The 26,990-nt window shown below is 48.0% G+C and overlaps 1 protein-coding gene across 1 annotated transcript in view; it reads left to right on the top strand.

The window, feature by feature from the left end:
• Positions 1-20,126, top strand: part of LOC140426529 (WD repeat-containing protein 47-like) — a 103,772-nt gene extending 83,646 nt beyond the window's left edge. The window contains exons 12-15 of the mRNA XM_072511417.1: positions 4,194-4,364; positions 15,918-16,049; positions 16,506-16,724; positions 19,073-20,126. Coding sequence (XP_072367518.1) covers positions 4,194-4,364; positions 15,918-16,049; positions 16,506-16,724; positions 19,073-19,218 — 668 coding nt within the window. The 3' untranslated portion in view covers positions 19,219-20,126. The remainder of the gene's footprint in view (positions 1-4,193; positions 4,365-15,917; positions 16,050-16,505; positions 16,725-19,072) is intronic.
• Positions 20,127-26,990: the final 6,864 nt, after the last annotated feature.

Here is a 26,990-nt window from a genome sequence, read left to right as displayed (position 1 = left end):
ATGGGCAAGCTAATGGGGCTAAAGATAGACAAGCCTCCTGGCCTTGATGGAATGCATCCCAGAGTGCTAAAAGAGATGGCTAGGGAAATTGCAAATGCACTAGTGATAATTTACCAAAATTCAGTAGACTCTGGGGTGGTCCAGGCGGATTGGAAATTAGCAAACGTGACACCACTGTTTAAAAAAGGAGGTAGGCAGAAAGCGGGTAATTATAGGCCAGTGAGCTTAACTTCGGTAGTAGGGAAGGTGCTCGAATCTATCATCAAGGAAGAAATAGCAAGGCATCTGGATTGAAATTGCCCCATTGGGTAGATGCAGCATGGGTTCATAAAGGGCAGGTTGTGCCTAACTAATTTAGCGGAATTTTTTGAGGACATTACCAGTGCAGTAGATAACGGGGAGCCAATGGATGTGGTATATCTGGATTTCCAGAAAGTTTTTGACAGGGTGCCACACAAAAGGTTGCTGCATAAGATAAAGATGCATGGCATCAAGGGTAAAGTAGTAGCATGGATAGAGGATTGGTTAATTAATAGAAAGCAAAGAGTGGGGATTAATGGGTATTTCTCTGGTTGGCAATTAGTAGCTAGTGGTGTCCCTCGGAGATCAGTGTTGGGCCCACAATTGTTCACAATTTACATAGATGATTTGGAGTTGGGGACCAAGTGCAATGTGTCCAGGTTTGCAGACGACACGAAGATGAGTGGTAAAGCAAAAAGTGCAGAGGATACCGGAAGTCTGCAGAGGGATTTGGATAGGTTAAGTGAATGGACTAGGGTCTGGCAGATGGAATACAATGTTGACAAATGTGAGGTTATCCATTTTGGTAGGAATAACAGCAAGAGGGATTATTATTTAAATGATAAAATATTAAAACATGCTGCTGTGCAGAGAGACCTGGGTGTGCTAGTGCATGAGTCACAAAAATTGGTTTACAGGTGCAACAGGTGATTAAGAAGGCAAATGAAGTTTTGTCCTTCATTGCTAGAGGTATGGAGTTTAAGACTAGGGAGGTTATGCTGCAATTGTATACGGTGTTAGTGAGGCCACACCTTGAGTATTGTGTTCAGGTTTGGTCTCCTTACCTGAGAAAGGACGTACTGGCGCTGGAGGGTGTGCGGAGGAGATTCACTAGGTTAATCCCAGAGTTGAAGGGGTTGGATTACGAGGAGAGGTTGAGTAGACTGGGACTGTACTCGTTGGAATTTCGAAGGATGCGGGGGGGATCTTATAGAAACCTATAAAATTATGAAGGGAATAGATAGGATAGATGCGGGGAGGTTGTTTCCACTGGTGGGTGAAAGCAGAACTAGGGGGCATAGCCTCAACATAAGGGGAAGTAGATTTAGGACTGCGTTTAGGAGGAACTTCTTCATCCAAAGGGTTGTGAATCTATCAAATTCCTTGCCCAGTGAAGCAGTTGAGGCTCCTTCATGAAATGTTTTTAAGATAAAGATAGATAGTTTTTTGAAGAAAAAAAGGATTAAGGGTTATGGTGTTTGGGCCGGAAAGTGGAGCTGAGTCCGCAAAAGATCAGCCATGATCTCATAGAATGGCGGAGCAGGCTCGAGAGGCCAGATGGCCTACTTCTGCTCCTAGTCCTGCAATTGATCCATGTGGGAAGACCGAGGTGGAGATCCAAGTAAGTCAATCTTCTCAAAAGAAAATGATACCAATGGGAGACACATTTGCACAGTGGTTAGCACTGCTGTCTCTCAATACCAGACACACAGGTTCGATTTCGACCTTGGGTGACTCTGAAGTTTTCACATTCTTCCTGTGTTTGCGTGCATTTCTTCCAGCTGCTCTGGTTTCCTCCCACAGTCCAAAGATGTGCAGGTTAGGTGGATTGGCCATGCTAAATTATCCCTAGTTGAGGTTACGGGGATAGAGTGGGGGGTTGAGCCTCCGTAGGGCTGAATGGCCTCCTTCTGTACTGTAGGGATTCTATGATTCTATGAATGGAAGGAATACACCATTGACAGTGTGGATATTCCGGAGTACTGTCCTGGAGTGTCAATCTAAATTAAGTGCTCAATCGGGCAAAAATGCTGCCGCTAAGCAAAAACTGACACCATATGGTCTCAAACATGAATGGTTCTGTCACATGTGAATTATTTTCTTTATTGTCAAATTTTGATTTAAAAAAACTATATAGCTTGAGTAAGGTAGCTTTTCAGGCTGGTAGGATGGCTCATAATAAAGGTAAAAGGTAAAGTCACCATCCCAGATGACCAAGGGCTGCTTTTTCTGTTAAAATTTCTTTCTAATTGTGTATCTTTTACCTTGTGTGTTTAAGTTTTGTTTTATCTTTGCTTTCTTTTAATAAATATTTAATTACTCACATTTTTAGAAGTTATCTCTGGAGTTCTGTACTTTTCATGTTCAGTAGCTTTCCCTCCTCGTTTCTACAATGAAGGAACAAAATTACGATTAATCGAGACGGATTTCAATGTGAGATCTGACTTGCTCAGTATTAATATCTGCTGCGGTCGTAACAAAAACAAGATGCAAGGCAGATTTCTCATTTGCCTATGCAATCATGTAAATCACATAGGACGCCTACCAGGATGTATCCAAGGATAGAAAATGCAAGAAATATCAGGAGGCCTGGTACTATTTGTGGAGATGGAAACAGATGAAATGTCACAGACCCGCATGGTGGCACAGTGGTTAGTTTGCACTGCTGCCTCAGAGTGCCACGGACCCAGGTTTTATTCCGGCCTTGGGTGACTGTGTGGAGTTTGCACATTCCCTCTGTGTCTGCATGGGTTTCCTGCAGGTGCTCCCACAGTCCAAAGATGTGCAGGTTAGGTGGGGTGATGGGGGATAAGGAGTGGGAGTAGGCCTAGGTAGGATGTTCTTGTAGAGGGTTGGTGCAGACTTGATGGGCTGAATGGCTTCCTTTGCATTGTTGGGATTCAATGGATCTGAAACATTAACTGTTTTTCTCACCACAAACTGCTGGACCTGCATTTTCTGTTTTATGTCTCGATATCTAGTATCCCCGCAGTATTTTACTTTTACAAATCTAAGAACAGCTACCAGTTGCACTTGTTTCACAAGGAAGATAGTGAGGGAGTTATGCCACCTCTTTGAATCAGTTCTCTACTGCTCTGACAGCAGAAAACTCACTAAAGCACTGACCGTTTATAACCCTGATTTATTCAAATCCACAATGGGACATCATCAAAATCAGTAATTCTGCACTTCCTCTCGAATTTTAGGGAATCTTCTGATGTGGAAAAATTGTACACTCCATCCAGCTGATGGTTTCCTCGTCAAAATAGGCACAGGATTGAAATAAAAGTTTTCACATTATGAGATGACACAACATGCTCTTGGATATGTCATTAATGTTTCCTCTATTTTGAAAGAAACTAACTCATAAGTGAGAGAGAATGTATTTAAAATGTTCTGTTCAATAACTATGCTTTCCAAAATCTGAAGTTTGTTTCATTTAATTTGTTTGTGTTTTATGTTTTGGTTTCTGGGAGGGAATTACTATATTTTAAAGTCTTCCGATTAATTACATACATTATAAAATTGTTACCTTTGGGTACATTAGACGGGATAGAGATCTGAAGATGTTCATTCATTTAGAGAAATACAAAATGGCTAGAGCAGAGCGAACTTCATTATGCCCATGAGAATACTTGGAAAATGATGTTGATGTGAACACTTGGACATTTCTTGTAGCAGTTCTTTTTTTCCCCAAGGTTTCTCCTTGATCATGGTAATTCACCTAAGTGATGCCACAGATTTACTGCAATGTCTATGCAGTTGTCAAAATAAATAGGAAGGAGGCTTGTAATGGAGTTGGAAAATCGTAGCCACTTTTCCTCCCTGCAGAGTACATCAGCCAAAAGTAACTCCACTTCTACCGGTTTAATAATTTTTGCAAACTAGATAATGCAACTTATTTGAATGGAATATTCGTGTTGGTAATTGGGAGGTTATTCTAACCATACATACTAGTAGTATTTCTGCATTTGATAAAGAAGATGACTAAACCTGTATTATGCGTGATTTAAAATGTACTGAATGATATCTACATATTACAAAATGTTCTAATGATTAATGAGATTTTCTTATCTGAGAAGTTATGAATAACTTGCCAAAGCAATAAATCACATTATAGTAGTTGGTGCTAGAAGGATAAAAATCTAAATGAGTAATATGTTTTTTCACAGGTCCTGATTTGGAGTTCAGCATGCATGATGGTACAATCCGAGATCTTGCTTTCATGGAGGGTCCAGAAAGTGGCGGAGCAATCTTAATTAGCGCTGGAGCTGGAGATTGTAATATTTACACTACAGACTGTCAACGAGGCCAGGGATTACATGCACTCAGTGGACATACTGGTATGAAATAGATTTTAAGACCTCAAATTTGATGGTGCCTTCATAACTAGAAACAATGGATGTATGGAATATACTGTATTGTTATGGAAGAAGTGGTATGTTTTTTGTAACTAGGTGAAGCATGAATTAATTATAGATTGTCCGTACTGTTACTGTCCAGAATTCAGCGCCATTAGTGTGAGAGAGGTTTAGTTTTAATTCTTTAAAATTACATTTTAAGGATAGAAAAATTATTTGCGTAACTTTGTTAACGAACCCCGCTGATAAATGTGAGGGTATCCCAAAACCCAGAAGGGTAACTTGGAACACTGTTCTCAGTGACAATTTGCTATAATGTGAGAAAAGATATGCAAATCGGGGAGGAACCATCCAGTCTTGGGATCAAGGAATAAAGAATATTTATTAACTTAAAAGGAAACACACAAGAAAGATTGGAATACACTACAACAGTATACTTAACTAAGCTAATGGCTTTGCACCCCACAGGATCTCGTGAAGATACCCCTTGTTCCCCAACTACCTAAGTTTCCTGCACCCTTTTTCCCCCAAAACATCCAATGTTATATAACTCGATGGGCTACATCCAGCCATATTATTACCACCCCATAGATTATTTGTCAGGTTGGAGAAAGCCGGGAAATTCTTCTCTGTTCGAATTTTGATGTTAACAGCAAACAGTTTCGGGAGAGCCTGTTTCTGCAGCTGGGTGTGGCTATGATGGTAGCTCCTTCTCTACCCTCCTCTTCAGTTATCTTACCATGGATGTATTGTTTTTTCCCCTTTGATATTACCCACCCTGTGAACTAGGCTTTTGGCAGAGAAGTGCCAATTCCCTTACCTCTCCACTTTGAAGTCATGTCTTCCATACACCATTGTTTCCCCGTGTCATTTAGGTAAACACTAATTTGCATCTCAAAAACACCTTCAGACAGCTGTACTTATTCCTTTTAAAAATATATATTTTTATTGGTTTTCACGTTTATTTGTAACAACATTACAAGGAACAAAAATGAAAAAAAGAGAAGAAATTAACAGGTATGAATACATAGGAAACATATATATATAGATATGAAGCACATTAATATTGGGCTCCCAGTAATCGGTTACCACAACCATAGTGTTTGACATGTTGTCCCATGGTATTAATACATACCAAGGGCATGTTTGAGGCCACTAGGACATACCCTGTTGTTGTTGTTTGCCATGACCTCACCCATGGGTTCGGTACCCTTTGGTTCCTCAGCCTTACTTCCCCTATACTCTGGGTGGTGTCTCCCCTCCCCCTTTTCCTATTTCTCCCGCCACTCACTCTTTTGCCTATCTCACCCCCCCCCTTTTATTGGTGGTCACGAACAGATCCTCAAACAGGTTGGTGGGTAAATTGCTTCCATGTGTTGTGGAAGCCTTCCTCTGATGGCAAATTTTATCTATTCCAATTTGAGGAATTCTGCTAAATCAGGGCAGCAAGTCTGCAACCTTGGGTGGCACTGCTGTTCTTCAGCCGAGCAGGAGTCTCCGGCGAGTGATCAGGGAGAAAAGGCTAGGACGTCTACCCTTCTCCCCTGTAAAGGGCTCTGGCGGTTCACTAATGGGCATGGCTCCATCCTCACCCCCTCAATCTCAAACCTGGCCTCGAAAAATAGCGGTCCAGTACCTGACAAGTCTGGGACAGGACCAGAACATGTGGGTGTGGTTGGCCAGATCTCCCTGGCATCTCCAGGAAGAACCCGCTCATGGGTGTTCTGGTCAAATGCGCCTGTGCCCTACATTTACCTGCATTAGGCTCAGCCCTGCGCTTGAGGAGGTGGAGTTCACCCTATGCAGTACTTCAATCAGAGTCCGTCCCTCATCACTATGCCCAGTTCCTCTTCCACTTTTCCCGTGTCTCGTCCAGCGGGGCCCTCACCTCCTCCTCGCAGTCGTCTGTACATGTCAACACAGTTACCATTCCCTAGCTCATCCAATGTTAGAGGTCTGTCCAATAGGGTGTGTCTGGGTAGCTGGGGTAACGTCGCGGTCTCCTTGGAGGATCTTCTTTGGTTGCATGTACGGGGGTTTACGGGGAAGATTTTGCTCTTGTTCAGGTTGAATTTGTAACCTGACTAGGAGTTCCATTATTCCTCCCATGCTGGCTAGGGGGTTTGAGATGTAGAGGAGTAGGTCATCCGCATAGAGTGAGAGTCTGTGCTCACTGTTTGCCCTCTGGATGCCACTCCATCCCTTCCCTGATCTGAGAGTGATAGCCAGTGGATCGATTACCAAGGCAAATAGTGGGGATAAAGGGAATCCCTGCCTCATGCCTCTGTGCAGCCAGACGTATTCAGTGCTGGTGGTGTTTGTCTGCATGCTCACCATGTGAGTGCTGTATAGTAGCTCCACCCGTGAAGTGAACCCTAGTCTAAACCCAAACCATTCCGGTACCTCCATGAGGTGCCTCCGTTCGACTCTGTCGAAGGCCTTCTGTGTCGAGGGAGATAATCACTTCTGCTGTACCCTTTCTGGGTGGGGTCATAACACATTCAGCAGGTTTCTGATGTTCACCATTAGCTGTCTGTCCTTGAGAAAGTCGGTCTGATCTTCTGTGATGACCTCCAGCACAACTCTCCAGTCACATAACTCTCCAGTCACCTCGCCAGGGACTTTGCCGTCAGAGTTCGGGAGCGTGATGGGTCTTATGATCCACACTCCGGGTATTTGTCATTTTTAGGCATCAGTGATATCAAGGCCTGTGTCAGCATGGTCGGCAGCATCCCTCTTGAAAGCGGGTCATTGAACATCTCCAGCAGATGCGGAGCCAGTGCTGCCGCAAATTTTTTATACAAGTCCACCGGGTATCCGTCTGGACCTGGTGCTTATGACGACTTCATGGAGTTGATGCTGTTCCCCCAGTTCCAGTGGTGCTTCCAGCCCCTGACTCATTTTCTCCCCCACAGCTGGTAAAGGGGCGGTACTGGACCTGGTATTGGGGAATGAGCCCGGCCAGGTGGTAGATGTTTCAGTAGGGGAGCATTTCGGTAACAGTGACCACAATTCAGTAAGTTTTAAAGTACTGGTGGACAAGGATAAGAGTGGTCCGAGGATGAATGTGCTAAATTGGGGGAAGGCTAATTATAACAATATTAGGTGGGAACTGAAGAACATAGATTGGGGGCGGATGTTTGAGGGCAAATCAACATCTGACATGTGGGAGGCTTTCAAGTGGCAGTTGAAAGGAATACAGGACCGGCATGTTCCTGTGAGGAAGAAATATAAATACGGCAATTTTCGGGAACCTTGGATTACGAGTGATATTGTAGGCCTCGTCAAAAAGAAAAAGGAGGCATTTGTCAGGGCTAAAATGCTGGGAACAGACGAAGCCTGCGTGGAATATAAGGAAAGTAGGAAGGAACTTAAGCAAGGAGTCAGGAGGGCTAGAAGGGGTCACGAAAAGTCATTGGCAAATAGGGTTAAGGAAAATCCCAAGGCTTTTTACACGTACATAAAAAGCAAGAGGGTAGCCAGGGAAAGGGTTGGCCCACTGAAAGATAGGCAAGGGAATCTATGTGTGGAGCCAGAGGAAATGGGCGAGGTACTAAATGAATACTTTGCATCAGTATTCACCAAAGAGAAGGAATTGGTAGATGTTGAGTCTGGAGAAGGGGGTGTAGATAGCCTGGGTCACATTGTGATCCAAAAAGACGAGGTGTTGGGTGTCTTAAAAAATATTAAGGTAGATAAGTCCCCAGGGCCTGATGGGATCTACCCCAGAATACTGAAGGAGGCTGGAGAGGAAATTGCTGAGGCCTTGACAGAAATCTTTGGATCCTCGCTGTCTTCAGGGGATATCCCGGAGGACTGGAGAATAGCCAATGTTGTTCCTCTGTTTAAGAAGGGTAGCAAGGATAATCCCGGGAACTACAGGCCGGTGAGCCTTACTTCAGTGGTAGGGAAATTACTGGAGAGAATTCTTCGAGACAGGATCTACTCCCATTTGGAAGCAAATGGACGTATTAGTGAGAGGCAGCACGGTTTTGTGAAGGGGAGGTCGTGTCTCACTAACTTGATAGAGTTTTTCGAGGAGGTCACTAAGATGATTGATGCAGGTAGGGCAGTAGATGTTGTCTATATGGACTTCAGTAAGGCCTTTGACAAGGTCCCTCATGGTAGACTAGTACAAAAGATGAAGTCACACAGGATCAGGGGTGAGCTGGCAAGGTGGATACAGAACTGGCTAGGCCATAGAAGGCAGAGAGTAGCAATGGAGGGATGCTTTTCTAATTGGAGGGCTGTGACCAGTGGTGTTCCACAGGGATCAGTGCTGGGACCTTTGCTCTTTGTAGTATATATAAATGATTTGGAGGAAAATGTAACTGGTCTGATTAGTAAGTTTGCAGACGACACAAAGGTTGGTGGAATTGCGGATAGCGATGAGGACTGTCGGAGGATACAGCAGGATTTAGATTGTCTGGAGACTTGGGCGGAGAGATGGCAGATGGAGTTTAATCCGGACAAATGTGAGGTAATGCATTTTGGAAGGTCTAATGCAGGTAGGGAATATACAGTGAATGGTAGAACCCTCAAGAGTATTGAAAGCCAAAGAGATCTAGGAGTACAGGTCCACAAGTCATTGAAAGGGGCAACACAGGTGGAGAAGGTAGTCAAGAAGGCATACGGCATGCTTGCCTTCATTGGCCGGGGCATTGAGTATAAGAATTGGCAAGTCATGTTGCAGCTGTATAGAACCTTAGTTAGGCCACACTTGGAGTATAGTGTTCAATTCTGGTCGCCACACTACCAGAAGGATGTGGAGGCTTTAGAGAGGGTGCAGAAGAGATTTACCAGAATGTTGCCTGGTATGGAGGGCATTAGCTATGAGGAGCGGTTGAATAAACTCAGTTTGTTCTCACTGGAACGAAGGAGGTTGAGGGGAGACCTGATAGAGGTATACAAAATTATGAGGGGCATAGACAGAGTGGATAGTCAAAGGCTTTTCCCCAGGGTAGAGGGGTCAATTACTAGGGGGCATAGGTTTAAGGTGAAAGGGGCAAGGTTTAGAGTAGATGTACGAGGCAAGTTTTTTACGCAGAGGGTAATGGGTGCCTGGAACTCGCTACCGGAGGAGGTAGTGGAAGCAGGGACGATAGGGACATTTAAGGGGCATCTTGACAAATATATGAATAGGATGGGAATAGAAGGATACGGACCCAGGAAGTGTAGAAGATTGTAGTTTAGTCGGGCAGCATGGTCGGCACGGGCTTGGAGGGCCGAAGGGCCTGTTCCTGTGCTGTACATTTCTTTGTTCTTTGTTTGTTCTTTGTCCAGCTCGTCAATAAACGGTTAATCTTCGAGTCCCCCTCTGGGGGCTCGGTGGTGTACAGCTCGGCAGAAAGTTGCAAAGGCCTCATTGATCTTGTCTCGCTCTAGCTTACCGTTCCTGTCTTTCACCTGTGCTATCACCCTCATGGCTGCCTGCTTTCTCAGCTGGTGAGCCAGTAGGCGGTTAACATTGTCACCATGTTCATAAAAGGTCCCCCGTGTCTGGCGGAGTTGGTGCACTGGTTTCCCGGTGGAGAGCAAGTCAAATTCCATTTGTAGTTTTTCCTCTCCGCCAGTAGTTCCACGGTTGGGGCTGTGGAGTACCGCCGATCCACATCCAATATGGAGTCGATCAGCCGTTGCCTCGCCACCCTCACGCTCTTGTCCCTGAGTGCTAGGGACTCTAATAGTAATATACTATTATTTTCCCCCCCCCCCCCTTATCACTACCTTCAGTGCCTCCCAGAATGTGGAGGGTGAGACTTCCCAGTTTGGTTGCAGGCTACATACTCATCGATGGCTTGTGACATTCTTTCACAGAACGCCGATTCGGTGAGCGGGACTGTATCCAGCCTCCACGGGGGCTGCTGGGCTTGGCCCTTCGCCAATCTCGCACCTATGTAGTGTGGTGCGTGATCAGAGATTACTATTGCGGTGTATTCCGCCCATGCCACCACTGGAAACACCGATTTACCCACTAAAAAGAAGTCGATAACGGGAAGATGCTTTGTGACCTTGGGATCCTCAGACGGTTGGAACTCCACGGATCAACCCCCATTTGCTCCATAAAGGTGATTGGTTTCTTTGCCATCGCCGATTGTTTCACTGATTTGGGGCTGGATTTTCGGGGATCTCTGCCATGTTTTTTTTTTAAATGAAGTCCCAGTTAGGGATATATGTATTTACAAGCACCACTGGTGCCACTGCTAACTATTACGTACTGTACCCCCGGGTTTGTCACTGTGAAGGTCGTCCTTTTGCTAAACAGTATGGCCACCCCATCGCCCTCGTACCATGCACGCTTTGTACGTCTGTCCTATCCAGCTCTTCCTTACCCTCAGTCGGTCCTTCTCCCTTAGTCTTTCTTCAAGACTTGCACGTATGTCGGCCCTCAGGCTTTTTAGATGGGCGAAGACTCTGACTTTTCACCGGCCCGCCGTTGAGTCCACAGATGTTCCAGGTGACTTTTCTGATGGGGGGTTTCTGTTTACCCCCCCCCCCGAAACTTCTGCCAGGTCAGCCATACTTACCATGTGGATGTGCCCTTGGACACCAGAGTTTCCCATCGTTTGTGGGCCATCCAAGATAGCCACCATTGTCTCCTTTGTTCCAGCCGTCCCCATGTGTGACCTGTTATGACCGGCGTTCTGGCCCCGACCCCCCGAGCCCATCTACCCCTCCGGTCCTTATATTAGGGCCACGAAGAATCCTGCACGGGTTTTGTACTTCCCCAAGGAACATGAGGTAACCAATAGCCCCAACTAGTAGGATCGGGGCAGGTTATAATGCATCCCTTCTTCCTTTATCCAGTAACTCCATTGCCTCCACCTACTGGTTCGTTGTTATGCCCCCCTCTTCTGCCAGGCGCTCCTGCCCTTTCGGGAACTGCGCTGTTGCCTCCCCCTCTTTTTAGTCCTGTGCGCGAGCATATTTGCCAGTGTGGTAGCTCCCCCCTGGGAGCAGCTCTTTTTGCCCTACCGGTTTTGTCGTCCCCCGCTCTCTTCCCGTTTCAATGTACCTGTTTCAGTATACCTCTGCCTTCTCTCCCTCTGTCACTTACCCCCCCCCCCCCCCCCCCCCCGCCTCCCCGTTCCAACAGCACCTTTTTTATCTGTGGAGATTTCTCCGCCCACACAAACCCCAAGATCAAAGCATTAATTTTCCTGGTAAAGGCCTTCGGAGTAAAGATCGGAAGGTTCTGGGAAACAAATAAGAACCTCGGGAGCACCATTATTTTCATGGTCTGTACCCACCAGCGACAACGAGAACACGTCCCATCTCTTAAAATCTCCCTTCATCTGCTCAACCAACCGCACCAAATTCAATTTGTGTAGTTATTCCAATCCCTGCGCCACCTGGATGCTCAAATACCTAAAGTTCGTCCCCACCACTTTAACCAGCAGCTCGCCCTGCCTCCTTGCCTGGATTGGAAAAACCTCAATCTTCCCCATGTTTAACTTGTATCCGGAAAATCATCCGAATTCCTCTCAAATGTTCATGATTCCCCCCCCCCCCCCCCCATACTTCCCAGTGGGTCTGATATGTAGAGCAGCAGATCGTCTGCGTATAGCAAGACCCTGTGCTCCACCCTCCCCACCCTATCCCTTATCCTGTCCCAACTCCTTGATGCCTTGAGTGTGGCTCCATCGCCAAGGCAAAAAGCAGCGGGGAGAGTGAGCAACCCTGCCTTGTCCCACGATGTAGTTCGAAATGCTCCGGATTCACTCGATTCGTCCTTACACTCTATACCGGAGCAGGCTCAAAGGGCCAGATGGCTTACTCCTGCTCCTAGTTCTTATGATCACTGCCTTAAGCGCCTCCCATAAAGTGGTGACTGAAACCTCACCTGTGTCCCTCACCCACTCATACACCACGTCATCTGCTCGCAACCCCACGTCTAATCTCCACTACTGCTGCTCTCTTTCCCCCCCCCCCCCCAGTTCACTCGCAAGTCCACCCAATGTGGCGCGTGGTCCGAGTCCACAATCGCCGAGTACAACAAGCTCGCACCCCCACCAGCAGAGTCTTATCCACTACAAAGTAATCGATCCGCGAGTACACCCTGTATACATGGGAGAAGTACGAAAATTCCTTTGCCCTCAGCATCCCAAATCTCCACAGCCACCCCCCCCCCCCATGCGCTCCATGAACCCATTCAGCTCCTTCTCCAACGCTGACACCTTCCCCGACCACTGACTCGACTGGTCCAATCTTGGCTTGATAACCGTGTAAAAGACCCGCCCCATAATAAGCCAGCGCGAGTCCTTGGATGCCCACCGTCACCAACTCCCTCCTTGCAGTTCGACAGTCCCCCCCCCACCCCCACCCCCCCGTCAGCAATTCCCCCCCCCCCCATCGCCCCTAAACAGAACAACACTCCCATACCCCTCTTAACACTCTATCCACCTGCTCACCCCCCCCCCCCCCACTGCATTCCCATGATCTAGCTGGCTCAGCTAGCCTGGCAGCCACCCCACCCCCACCCCTCCCCCATTCATCCACTTCCACAGTGCAAACAACAACAACAATAACAATAACAATTAGAAAAAAGATGCACTCATCCTCTATGGTCCTCCAGCATCCCGCCAAAGAATCCCACAAGAAAGAAAAACGACCCCTGAGAAAAAAGATTCCCCCTAACCATCACCCAAAAAGAAACACAAAAATAAAGCAAAAAAGGCAGAGAACCAACATTTCTTCACACCTCCTCCAAAGTTCAATGTCCTCCCTCTCCTGTCTCTCAAAAACTCCATCGCTTCCTCCAGCGTTCCAAAGTAATACTCGCGACCGTTGTGGGTCACCCAAAGACATTGGCCAGTTCTGCACCCAGGTCCTGGTATACCTGGAGCTCGTTACCCTCCCATGTACATCTCCTTGTCTGCCTGGCCCACTGCAAGGTCTTCTCTTTGTCCAAAAACCGATGCAGTCTCACCACCATCTCCCTCGGCGGTTCATTGGCTTCCTCATCAGCGCCCTATGCACCCAATTGACCTCTAGGGGCTGGTCAAAGGCCCACTCCCCCATTAGCTGCCCCTGCATTTTGGGTACATGAGAGCCAGGTCCGCTTTTCCAAAGTTTTGCCTTCGGAAGTCGTTCTCCAAATCCTCCACTTTCTCCTTGAGCCGCTCCTGGGTCTCCCTCAACATCCCAATTTCGGCCTCCAATGAGGTAACCTGCTCCTCGTGCTCCCCAACCGCCTCCTCCACCTTCTAGGTCGCCTGGCTCTGGGTCTCGAGCCTCAGCTCCACCCGGTCAATGCCTGCTTTCAGCGGGTCCACCGCCGGCTCCAGGTCCTCCTGAGCCTCCTTCCTCTGCTGACTGAGCTTTTCATTCAGAAAGTCCACAACTGCTCCGTCGACCATTGGTCTGGTAGGGCCAACCCCTTGCTCTCTGCCATCTTTCCCTGTGTCGCACAAATTTTCTTGCTCTTGCAGCTTCTTTCTTCTAAACCCACTTCTGGTCCACAAATCCATCCACTGACCTCACCAGTCGAGTATAACTTTCCTCCACCGCTTCTGCACCCTTTTCCTCCAAAACATCCACCTGGCAACCGGGGAAAAGGACCGAAAAAAACGCCTCAAGCGGGAGCTACCAAATATGACACCACTCATACCATGACCGCCGCCGGATGTCACCGCCTTCAGCTTTCTAAGTGAAGTAGTCATCCCACAAGTTACGATAGTAGTGCCGTTGTGAAAATGGGCTGTAGTAAGGACTTGAATAAATCATAGCCATTGATGCCAATTGCTCCTCTGCTGTTGACTATGGTGAATTTGATGCGAGCATTCCTGCACACTCGGGTCTGACCAATGTTAGCAGTGGGAGGTAAGACTACATTGAAGGCAGTAATGCTCTTGGCTAATATCATGGTTATTAAATTGTTAAAATCCTACTCAGTTGCAGAATAGACTCCACTATTTGGGCTTGATGTTAAATAATGTAAATTTATGGATGGTGTTTAACTATGTTGATTTCACATTTTGCAAAGTTGGTTATATTGCAGAATATTTGTATTGGATCTAAAATAATTTTTCTTTGGTCCATATAATTGTGATCTAATAGCAGTATGTCTGACTGGCTTTTATCCCCTTGCGTTTTTCTTTGTGGAAAATATGAAAATTGCATCAAAATATATCTCCCTATGTTCATAGTGAGTCCTTGATAGGTTATGGTTGCAGCATGTTGAAGTTTTTTGTTTTTACAAAAGCATTAATGGTGTTAATTTCAGTTGTAGGCTTCAGATTAGAAATCAACCCTATTTGTACAGGAGGATAGAGTAGTTAAAGGACCCTCCCAGGGTGTCTTCCCCAAGTATTCAATTTAATTGGTGGTTTAAAAAAAAAATTATGCATCCTTTGTTTTAAAAAAGCTATCATATGACATTTGTACGTTTCACTGTTTTTGTGAACTTCAGGATGTCCTGGCAGTTTTATATTTTGAGACATTATGGCTAACTCATGACAAAATGGCTAATGGATTGTGTTCTCCTTGTCCCATTTGGCTTGTAAACATTCAGAGATTCAGTTGTGGGCCATTCTACTTGATAATTTCTACGTTGCAGGGTTCTTTTGACTGTATTAAGTACAGCATGTGCGATATCGCTCACATATTCATAGAATTTATAGTGCAGAAGGAGCAGCACATTGAGTCTGCACTGGCCTTTGGAAGGAGAACCCTACTTCAGACCACACCTCTACTCTATCCCACTAACCCCACCCAACCTTCTGGACACTGAGGGGCAATTTAGCATGGCAAATTCACCTAACCTATACATCTTTGGACTGTGGGAGGATACTGGAGCACCCAGAGGAAACCCACGCAGACACAGGGAGGAAATGCAAACTCCATACAGGCAGTCACCCGAGGCTGGAATTGAATGTGTCCCTTGAGCTGTGAGGCAGCAGCACTAGCCACCGTGCCGGCCATATAAATTGGACATTACTGATTAAATTTGGGCAAAACCTAAGACACTGTTTTCAGAAGACTAGTTTAAGCATCAGAGATTAGGTATCTCCTCCACTCGACCCTCCCTTCCCCTGAATTGATTTCCTATGGTTCCTTAGTGTGTAAATGATGCGTGAATAATAAAGAAAATAGATTATATGCCTGTACTGTCGTCTTCATTGCTGGATTGTAGTATCTCAGACATTCCACAATTCATCCTTGTTTAGGTCATGGTTTATGGTCCTGGAGTAAAGTCCAACTTAGCATATTGTGGATGGAAGAAAAATAATTTGATTATCACACTAGACACATGCAGAGGGAGAACTGGCATTCGGAAGAAAAATGTCATTGGGGTAAAGAAAACTGCTTTTTCCAGTTTTCAAGAACTGAAAAGTTAATGTTACTAGTCAAGTGGTCTGGATGCATCATTTCCAGCTCTGGTTAGCCAAATATAAAAAAGCCAAACATGGTCCTCCAATCTTTGATTACTGATGCTGACGTGTTTTGTTTTTAAGAAATAAATGCACGTTTCCTTTATAATTGGCTACAACAGCAGGGAGAACTTTGGACATCGCTGTTACTTTGTGATTACAGGTCATATTCTAGCACTCTACACTTGGGGAGGTTGGATGATTGCATCTGGCTCACAAGACAAGACTGTAAGATTCTGGGATCTGAGAGTGCCCAGCTGTGTTCGTGTTGTTGGAACAGCATTTCATGGATCAGGTAGATGTAGATCTTCTTTTGGTGATTGATTTTTACATTGAATATCATTTGTACTGTTTTTACCTGAACAGTACAATCATTTTCAGGATATTGGACCTTAATTCATACCACCAGTTTATACTGCAACTGAGATATTGTAGCAAGGTCAGTGATGCGATGGCTGCTGTGTGCCAGTTGCTGTTAAATTCATGATGCAGCATAAATAGATCTATTACCTTGTAAATGCAAAGCATGTTTTTCAACCTGCCCTGCCACCTTCAATAATTTGTGCACACATGACTCCAGGTCTAGTGCTGCACCTCATTTAGCTTATATTGTCTTTGGTTTTTATTGTCCTCTAAATCTTCCGACCACAATATATCACTTTGCACTTTTCTGTGTTAAGTTTAATCATACTAGAGAGCTAATTAAACTTTCCGTATAGGTAACATGTACCATATGACTTTCATTACACAGGCAGTGCTGTTGCTTCTGTCGCTGTAGATCCAAGTGGACGACTCCTAGCCACAGGTCAGGAGGATTCTAGCTGCATGCTTTATGATATCCGAGGAGGGAGAGTGGTACAAATTTATCAACCACATGGTAGTGATGTACGCTCAGTACGGTTCTCTCCAGGAGCTTACTACCTTCTTACAGGATCTTATGACACTACAGTCAAAGTAACCGACTTAAGAGGTAAAACTATTGTAAACTGTAAGCTGAGAATAAATTATAATGGTATATTGCTTTACATCTTAAACTGTTAGAAACTTTTTATTCACTTCTATATGAATATCGGAATTTCAGATGTATTGTATTATAGTTATTTGGTGCAGTAAGGATTAAAAACCTGGGTTAGTGTGCCTGTGACTACTGCAGTCATGTTTTAAAAGAATCCTGGTTTGAAAGGTTGGGAGCCAGTGGTACAATTAGGGCATTATAAAAAAGCTTGGGCTAATGCAGTTTAGTTCGGATTGAAGGGGGTTTCCTTTGGAGTTAATTGGATTTCATCTTGGTGGGATGTTGTAGTTACTGGGTGGAGCTAAGGTATCAGACATTTTTCAGAAAAAGCAGATCAGTGGAGTTTTAGATGAAACTGTGAGCAGAAGTCAAGATTTTGCTCTCGCTGCAGTTCGGTTATAAGATATGATTGTAGACCGAAGAGCAGTGTGGCTGGAAAGGTGAACAAACTAACTGAAGCAGCTTCTGAAGAAAAACAGCCAGAGTTTCGGCATGGTTCTGAGAGGAGTCAGATTTTTTCCTTTCAAGCAGTGTCATAATATCTTTCTTAAAGTAGAGTATCCAGACATCTCTGTAAAACAGATATTCCTGAGTGCAATCCAAAAATGGGCAGGTTAAGTGGATTGGCCATGCTAAATTGCCCCTTCGCGTCCAACGATTAGGTGGGATTAGGGTGGCGGATTGGGCCATGTGGGGTGCTCTTTTGGAGAGTCAAGGCAGACTCGATGGGTTCTGCACTGTAGGCATTCTATGATTCTAATGGTATTTAAAGTGGATTGAGAGCTGAGATGTTTTTTCTTGTTGTTTGAGCGGAAATAAAGATAGCAGTTAAGGGTTACTGTATCACGGCACTGGTTAAGGAGTAATTGTAAGTTATTTTTCTTGTGTGATAAAGATATTTTAATACAGTGGTTGTAATAACATTTGTTTTAATCTACCATATCCCCATTTTTCATGGAGTCACTCTGGGAGCAAGGTATCCTTTCCTCACAGTCTTACGGAATTAAAATAAAATATTGGGGTTTCTGTCCAATATCCTAGCCACTTTTGGGGTCTGGTCCAGGATTGTAATATTAGTGAGTTCTACTTTGGATAAGTTGCTTGGCTGGTAACACCAAACATCCAGCACTTGAGCTTAGTGCCATTCTTGATGTATGAGCAAGCAAGCTTATTGATTATAAGGCCATCACAGCCAAGCTGCTTGTTCAGCATTCATATTCGTGCAGTTCAAATTGGAGTAACTAACGAGGATCAGGAATTAATTAAATTGAATATCATCATTGTGGCTGGCATTGGCTAACATAGAATAGGCGAGGAACTAACAATAGCACCATTCTGGATCATGTGGTTTATTTGCCCACCTGATACTCCTGAGGAATCCAGTTATGTGTTTGCTTTCATATGTTTCCAGGTTAAAATTATAATTTATAGTTTCCTATATTGATTACATGTACTTACTTACATACATCAAGTTTCATAGCTCATGTATGCAACATATAATTTAATTAAACCTGAATGAGAAACTATGGGCTGGATTCTCCGCACCCCGACGCCGAAATAACGGCCGGCGCCGATGCGGAGAATCCATTCTCCCGCACGGAATCAGGACCGGCGCCGGTTCCCTGATTATGCGAGCCCCGAAAAGCCGCTGAGTACGTCGCGCTGCCTAGGACCTACCTGGGACCATTGCTGGAGGCCCACCCCACCATTCTCAGACCCCCACCAGCCGAAGTCCCGACGGCGTGGATCTAATGTGGTCCAGCCGGTCGGGATACTCGCATGGCGGCTGCGGACTCACTCCGCGGCCGCCCTGGTCAGGGGCAAGCCAATTGGAGGGCAGGGCCGGCCTTATACGCGGCCGGGGAATGTTTGTGCAGACGGTCAGGGTGGGGCATGCGCCTGATCATGGGGCCTATTTTCAGGGTCCAGCTCTGCGGTCCGAATGAGTCCACCATGGAGCTGCCTTGCGCATGCGCAGCCTCTGACACGGAGGTGCGGGGGCCCGTATCTGCAGCAAAAGCTGATAGATTTACGCCGGGTGCCTGCTAGCCCCCTGCAGGGCTAGGAATATGTGACCCTTTCACGGCAGTTTTTCTGGCGTGAAAGTCTACAGTTTTGACGCCAGTGTGGGAACATAGTCCCAATAACAGAGAATCCAGCCTATAAACCTCTGGAATAAATTTGGTCATCAGTTAGCATTTTACAGTTATCATTTACAAGTTCACCTTAGTTTGATGCAATTAAAGGTTTACACATTTTCTTCAGTTGCAGACTTTTGTAACCTTTAAATTTTCTGTCCATAGGAGATCTAATAAAAACACTTCCTACAACAGTAGTATCTAATCATAAGGACAAGGTTATACAGTGTAGATGGCACACTGAGGATCTGTCTTTCTTATCTTCATCTGCTGACAGGACGGTAACCCTCTGGACGTACAACAACAGTTGACTAAATGATGCCAATGCAGACAAAGCACAATTGTAATCCAAAAGTTGAAATTTATTGGCATTACTGTGTATATAACTGACCAGTAGAAAGTATGAGACAGCAAAGGTCAACGTGTTGCTGTTCAAACTAAATGGTACTGCTGTCTGTATTTGTATTATTATGCTGTGCTTGGGTCTTCCATGTGATCATGCTGTCACTGAGCTCTGTCGCCAAATGTACATGATGACTGAATCAAGGGAGGCAAACATTCATTTAGTATTTATGGCATTCCTTATTCATTGTGCCAGTATCTAATGTAGAAAGCTGGCTGAGTATTATAGATCAAATTATTGGTTGTGTATGTTGGTTGATTTTACAATAAGTCAAAGTGAATATTCATAAAATCAAACTAAACAGGATTTGTTCTGATGTAGGAAGTATTAAAGCTAGCCAGTTGATAGCACAAGATGGTGAAGCGCATCTAGTTGATGAAGAACATTTCAGACATCGATGCTTTGCTTTTATACTTCCTGTAGCATGGCTTTTCACTATGTGCATGGGTAATAGTGGTACAGTGTTTACAAAAAGACCCATGAAATCTAATAAATGCTTGTGTTCTTGCACTTACAAAGTTTTAAATAACTTGTGAACTGTTTTTCTGTTTGTATATGTAATGCTTTATTTTCTATTGTACAGTTTAGTTTAATATAAATTCAGAAATATTATGTTCATTAATATTTAACTTGCGTATTTGTGTTTTGGTTACAGGGAACCACAGGATATATCCTATGCACCTCATTTAGTAGCTTTTTTTCTAACCCTTGTAATGATTCAAAATGTAATGAGAATTACGAGTTTGATTGTGCAGTGTTTTCTCAATAAAATCTTTTATTTAATGAAGAACATAAAATAAATTTGTTTCATACCAAGATTGAAAGATGATGGCTATTTCAGTTTGCTTCAAAGTTGATCAACTATGGTATTATACACAGACAATATTACATTTTCTTTCTTGAAACTGTCTGTTTCCTATCCAAATTCTTTCTCCTTCACATTTTCTCTGTGTAGCTCTGATTCACTTGTCATATGCATCTCTCACTCCCACTCTTTTTGGCAAGTCTCTGCTTCACACAGACTCTTCGCTATGTGTCCTCACACATTCATTTTCTGAAAGCTCTGACTACACATTATAAAGTTGAATCTTTTGGAACTTCATTTATGGGTGCGGTTCTCCAGCCTCGTTACACTCTCACTCAAGCAAAACGAGGCCGGTGAATAGCGGGAGAGGCCAAAAATGAGAACTGCGACAGGCGCCAAACTGTTTGTGATGTAACCGGCCCACTCCTGTAGGTGAAATCGGGATCTCGCCATAGCGTAGCGAGAAACCAATTATCACCACTCAAGCCCTATTTCCAGACAATTGACAGGAGCCCCCCCATATCCAAAGGCCTCCTATCATTCAGTGGCCTCCCCAGCAAGTGGTCACAGTGATTCGTACTCCATTTGAAAAACGTGAACCTGGCGGAAGGGCTTCTGTGGGAGCAGAGGAGGTGAGTATCCATCTTTGCTCACAGGCAATGAGTCCAGGGCCGCTGGGATTGCCACCCCTGTGCTTGGCGGGGGGTGGGGGCCCCTCGGCAGCGGTGGGCCACCATAGGAGGGTGGGAGGAGGTGCTCGGGGGACAACCACTCGCGCCACCACCATGCCTCCCCTGTATTGTGTTTACCATTACAGAGGCAACCCTTGTCCCTGCGCCTGTCCCACCGACAACCCATTATGCCCACCGACTGTCGAGGCCTCTGGCTGTGCGGCTCAAGGCTATCGCAAATGGGGAATTGGCAATCATGGTTAAGTGAGCACCACACAACCCGTGGATCCCCATGGGGGGGCGGGCCATGTAATGTGTGGGAGTCTTTGCCTCGCATCACAATCACACTTTGATGCTTGGACACTGTGCCTGAACACTGGGAGGCAACAGCGCACACACAGCAGCCAACATTCAAGCACCTAGGGGATGACACAGCTCCGGGGACATGTCCACGGCTGGAGGGTGGGTGGGTGACACAGAGGGAGAGATTCATGTAGAGATGGGCCAAGGGTTCAGAAGTCGGCTGCATTGCAAAAGAAAGTAACCACGGTATACCGGTTATGACAAGGGTATTTAATGTGTAATACACGTCCCCACTCTCCCGGTGTTGCCACCCTCCAGCGATTCTCAACATGCTTTGCTATCCTAGCTCTGCCACTATCTCTTGGTGTCTCCCCAGGATGCACACCTGAGGTGGAGACAGCCAGTTGCTTACCTCGGCCCATGGCCTTCGATGCTGCTGGCGAGCGTTCTCTGGGGGCTCTGAATCCGGAGGGTCCCGGCTCACCTGGCGGCACATGCACAGCCGTGCCGCCCTGTCCCGTGTGCTGACCTCGAGACGCAGCCTCATCAGGGGTGGGACTCAGGGGAGCTGGTGGCCACTATCCCCACTCCATGGGGTGGGTCAAGGTTGGCACTCAGCGCCCCCTCTTCCTGGTCGGTGCCCACAGGGCCCTGGAGTTCCTTGGGATGGAGGGGCAGTTTGTTGAGCCCTGGCTGCCCCTGCATTATCTGGCTCTGCTAGCCCATTCAGTTCCCCATGGTCTGCACAATCGTGTCGACGCCCTCGGCGATGCTCCTCTGACTGGGTCATGCCCTGCAGTGCTTCGGCCACTCCCATCTGTGAGCGGGACATGTCCCGCAGAACCTCATCATAGTTAGCCTGGTACTGGGTCACATCCCCCAGCGAGTCAGACATTCTACCGAGACCCTCAACCATGGCCGTCACCAATGGAGTGATGCCTTGCACACCGTCACTAATGGGGCTGACGTCATGCACCAGGCTCTCGACTGCGGTCGCCACCCAGCAGTGTTGGCCTTGGTGCCATGCGTTGTCAGCAACAACTGAGTCCGTAGCCTCTGGGACACCTCCAAGAGGCTATGGATCTCATAGAGTGACGCTAACATCTCCCTCGAATGTCCTGGCTGCTCCCTATCATCTCCAACAGCTCTGGGTCACCGTCTTCCACAGGCTCAGCAGTGTGGTGCTCACCAGATTGTGCCCCAGATGCCTGTCCACTAACGCCCCGCCATGGCACGTGTATCGGCACTGTTGGGAGGGTATGGATAATAGCTGTGCCGCGTCTATCACGGTGGCATCTCCCAGCTCTTCTCCAAGGTGGTCTAATAGGCAGGCGAGGGTGCGGCTCGGGATGGGCCAGTGCCGTCAGCTGGAGGACCTGCGGAGGAATGGACATGTGGTCAGTGTGATGATATGCATCACCGTAGGTACACGAGGTTAATGTAAATACACTACAACTAAGTACACACTAGAGGGAGCACTGGAGACATGAAATGAAATGAAAATCGCTTATTGTCACGAGTAGGCTTCAATGAAGTTACTGTGAAAAGCCCCTAGTCGCCACATTCCCTCATGACATGCAGACATACAGCTAATGCACACAGAATAGGACACAACCAATGGGCAGTCAAGACACCCAGAGGTGACACTGCCACAAGGGGGCATTACAAAACCCATATATAAAAGGACAGGGCACACGTGGGGCGGGATTCTCCATGCCCCGGGCAGGAGAATCGCTGCAACCGTGCCCTGACGGCGGCACGCGATTCTCCGAGGGGCAGAGAATCTGTGCCATTTGCGCCAGCGCGTTTGGCACGGCGCCGGTCGTGGGCTGCTGATTCTCCAGCCTTGATGGGCCGTGTGGAAAAGGCAGAGTCCCGCCGGCGCCATCCACACCTGATCGCAGCCAGTGGGAACTCTGCAAGCAGTGTCAGGGGGTGGCCTGTGGAGGGGGGCTCCGATGGGGTCTGGCCCGCGATCGGGGCCCACCGATCGGCGGGCCGGCCTCTCCAGCCCTGGCCCTATTTTGTTACGCGGCCGGCCCCTGAACCCCCGCGCCATGTTACATCAGGGCTGGCGTGTTGAGGAAGTCCCCCGTGCATGTGGGGGTTGGCGCGGTGCCCAGTTGGCGCCGGGAAGGGAGGCTGGAACGGCGTGAACCGCTCCAGCGCCATGCTGGCCCTCTGTGGGGGCCAGAATCGGTAGTGCCCGTGCCTGTTTCGCACCGTCGTTAAACGCAACGGCTTCAGGACGGCGCGGACACTCTACCTCATTTCGGAGAATCCCGCCTAGGCTCTCTCTTTCCACAGACAGACACTTAGAGAGTAGGACAGGGGCAGATCAGAAGCATCACACCCACCACGTGGCTTAGGGCAGACTGGTTAGTTAGACTGAGTTACGATAGCAAGATTAGTAGGAGAGTCGAACTCATAGAGAACTGTGCGACCCACCAGGGGCCGCCACGTGCGACCCATGGGAGCTGCCATCTTGCACCTCGCCCGCCACGTGCGCCTCATGGGGGCTGCCATCTTGGGACCCCCTCCGCTGCCTCCCGGGAACCCAGCTCGCCCGACCGTACGCTGGCCGCCGCTATCGCCGACCGTCTTCCGACACTCGCCTCCGTCACACTGGACCAGTCCCGGCCGCACCACCTCGCGAAGTCTACAATGACCGTCCGGATCAACGGGCTCGAGACGGCCTGCCTTTTCGACTCCGGGAGCACGGACTGCTTCATACACCCATATATGGTAAGGTGCTGCTCCTTCCCCATCCTACCCGTGACCCAGAAATTCTCCCTGGGAACCCACGCAGTGGAGATCCGGGGGTACTGTGTCGCGACCCTCACTGTGCAAGGCGTAGAGTGCACCAACTTTAGGCTCTACGTCCTCCCCATCTCTGCGCTGCCCTATTCCTGGGGCTCGACTTTCAGTGCCACCACCAGAGACATACCCTAAAGTTCAACGGACCCCTACCCCCCCTTCACCATCTGTAGCCTCGCGATCCTTAAGGTCACCCCGCCCTCCCTCTTCGCAAACCTCACCCTGGACTGTAAGCCCGTCACTACCAGAAGCAGACGCGACAGTGCCCAGGGCAGGGCCTTCATCAGGTCAGAGGTCCAGCGACTCCTGCGAAAGGGGATTATTGAGGCTAGTAACAGCCGCTGGAGAGCCCAAGTGGTGGTCGTCAAGATTGGGGAGAAGCACCAGATGGTCATCGATTATAGCCAGACCATCAACCGGTACACGCAGCTCGATGCGTACTCCCTCCCCCCCATATCTGACGTGGTCAATCAGATTGCGCAGTATCGAGTCTTCTCTACAGTCGACTTGAAGTCTGCGTACCACCAGCTCCCTGTCCGCCCAGAAGACAGCCAATACACTGCCTTCGAGGCACATGGCGCCTCTATCACTTCCTCAGGGTTCCCTTCGGCGTCACCAACGAGGTCTCAGTCTTCCAAAGGGAAATGGACCGAATGGTTGACAAGTATGGGCTGCAGGCCACGTTCCCGTACCTAGACAACGTCACCATCTGCGGCCATGACCAGCAGGACCATGACGAGAACCTCCGGCCCTTCCTCCACACCGCGAAACGCCTGAACCTCACTTATAATAGAGAGAAATTTGTCTTTCGCACAACCCGCCTGGCCATCCTCGGCTACGTCATGGAACACGGAGTCATAGGGCTCAGAGTCCTGGAACTCCCCCTTCCCCACTGCCCCAAGGCCCTGAAGAGATGCCTGGGGTTCTTCTCGTACTATGCCCAGTGGGTCCCCAACTACGTGGACAAGGCCCGCCCACTGATCAAGTCCACCACGTTTCCCCTAGCGACTGAGGCCCGACTGGCCTTCGATCGCATCAAAGCAGACATCGCCAAAGCTACAATGCATGCTGTGGACGAGTCCATCCCTTTCCAAGTGGAGTTCGCCGGACTTTGCTCTGGCCGCTACACTCAACCAGGCAGACAGGCCCGTAGCTTTCTTCTCCCGTACCCTCCATGCCTCCAAAATTCGACACTCCTCCGTCGAAAAAGAGGCCCAAGCCATAGTAGAAGCTGTGAGACATTGGAGGCATTACCTGGCCGGCAGGCGATTCACTCTCCTCACTGACCAACGATCGGTTGCCTTCATGTTCAACAATACGCAGCGGGGCAAAATCAAGAACGACAAGATCCTGAGGTGGAGGATCGAGCTCTCCACCTACAGCTATGACATCTTGTATCGGCCCGGGAAGCTCAATGAGCCCCCAGATGTCCTCTCCCGTGGTATATGTGCCAGCGCACAAGTAGATCGACTCCGGGCCCTCCACAACGACCTGTCATCGGGGGTCACCCGCTTTTTCCACTTTATCAAGGCTCGCAACCTGCCCTACTCCATGGAGGAGGTCAGGTCCGTGACCAGGGACTGCCAGGTCTGCGCGGAGTGCAAACCTCACTTCTATCAGCCAGACAGAGCACACCTGGTAAAGGCCTCCCGCCCTTTTGAGCGCCTCATCATGGACTTCAAAGGGCCCCTCCCCTCCACTGATTGTAACGTGTACTTCCTCAACATCGTTGATGAGTACTCAAGATTCCCCTTCGCCGTCCCTGCTCTGACATGACCTCTGCCTCCGTTATTAAGGCCCTGACAGCCTTTTCACCCTGTTCGGGTTCCCCGCCTATATCTACAGTGATCGGGGCTCCTCCTTTATGAGCGACGAGTTGCATCAGTTCCTGCTCAGCAAAGGCATCGCCTCCAGCAGGACGACCAGCTATAACCCCCGGGGAAACGGACAGGTGGAGAGGGAGAACGCGACGGTCTGGTAGGCCGTCCTCCTGGCCCTACGGTCGAAAAGTCTCCCAGTCTCCCGCTGGCAGGAGGTCCTCCCGATGCACTCCACTCCATCTGGTCACTTCTATGGACGGCCACTAACCAGACTCCTCATGAGCGTATGTTTGCCTTCCCCAGGAAGTCCGCCTCCGGGGTCTCGCTCCGTCCTGGCTGACAGTCCTGGGGCCCGTTCTTCTCCGCAAGCATGCGAGGAGCCATAAAACCGACCCCCTCGGTGTGGTGAACGTATTGCTGCTACAATTCCCCACTGTATTGTATTGTATTATGTTGATGCCCTTATGGGCTCCGCCTGTGGCTCCGCCCCCTCAGGGGTGGTATTTAGATCTGCAGCCTGTAGACGGCATTCAGTACAGAGCAGTCGCAGGCAGGCACAGATCTAGCTTATTAAAACCACTATTCACTTCTACTAATCGTCTCGTGTGAATTGATGGTCGCATTATTTAATCAGCTAAGATATCGCAATGGAAGCCGCCCTCAAACCTGATCGACTGGAACTTGACCCACAGACAGCTGAAGCAAAAGGAATATTTTCACACTGGCTCCGCTGCTTTGAGGCCTACGTCGTCCGCCGTCCTCACCCGCCGTCACCGAGGCACAGAAGCTGAGTCTCCTCCACGCCCGGGTGAGCCACAGAATCTCTGTACTAATCGAAGATGCGACCACGTACGCAGACGCGGTCGCGATCCTGAAAAGACATTACGTGAGGCCGGTGAACGAAGTGTTCGCGTGGCATCTCCTCACCACACGTCGCCAACGTCCCGGGGAATCGCTGGAGGAATATCTACGCGACCTGAGGGTACTCGCACGAAACTACAAGGACGTCACAGCCTCGCAGCTCATGGAACTCGCCATGCGGGACACCTATGTGGCTGGAGTCCGGTCCAACTATGTCAGAAAGCGCCTGCTCGCAAAGGGCGCCCTCGACCTAGAAGAGACGGTAAAACTATCCACCTCATTAGTGGTAGCCTTCCAGAGCCTAAATGCTTTCCCCTCCGACCACGCAATTTCCTCGTGGGCACCAGAGGCACGACCATCACCCGAGCCGAGGGTGTCCCAGGCCTGTGCCGCGCCGCTGCCC

This window comes from Scyliorhinus torazame, chromosome 7 (genome assembly GCF_047496885.1).
Source record: "Scyliorhinus torazame isolate Kashiwa2021f chromosome 7, sScyTor2.1, whole genome shotgun sequence".
Lineage (NCBI taxonomy): Eukaryota > Metazoa > Chordata > Chondrichthyes > Carcharhiniformes > Scyliorhinidae > Scyliorhinus > Scyliorhinus torazame.
The sequence above is the reverse complement of the archived record's forward strand: the minus strand, read 5'-3'. Positions and strand labels throughout refer to the sequence as shown.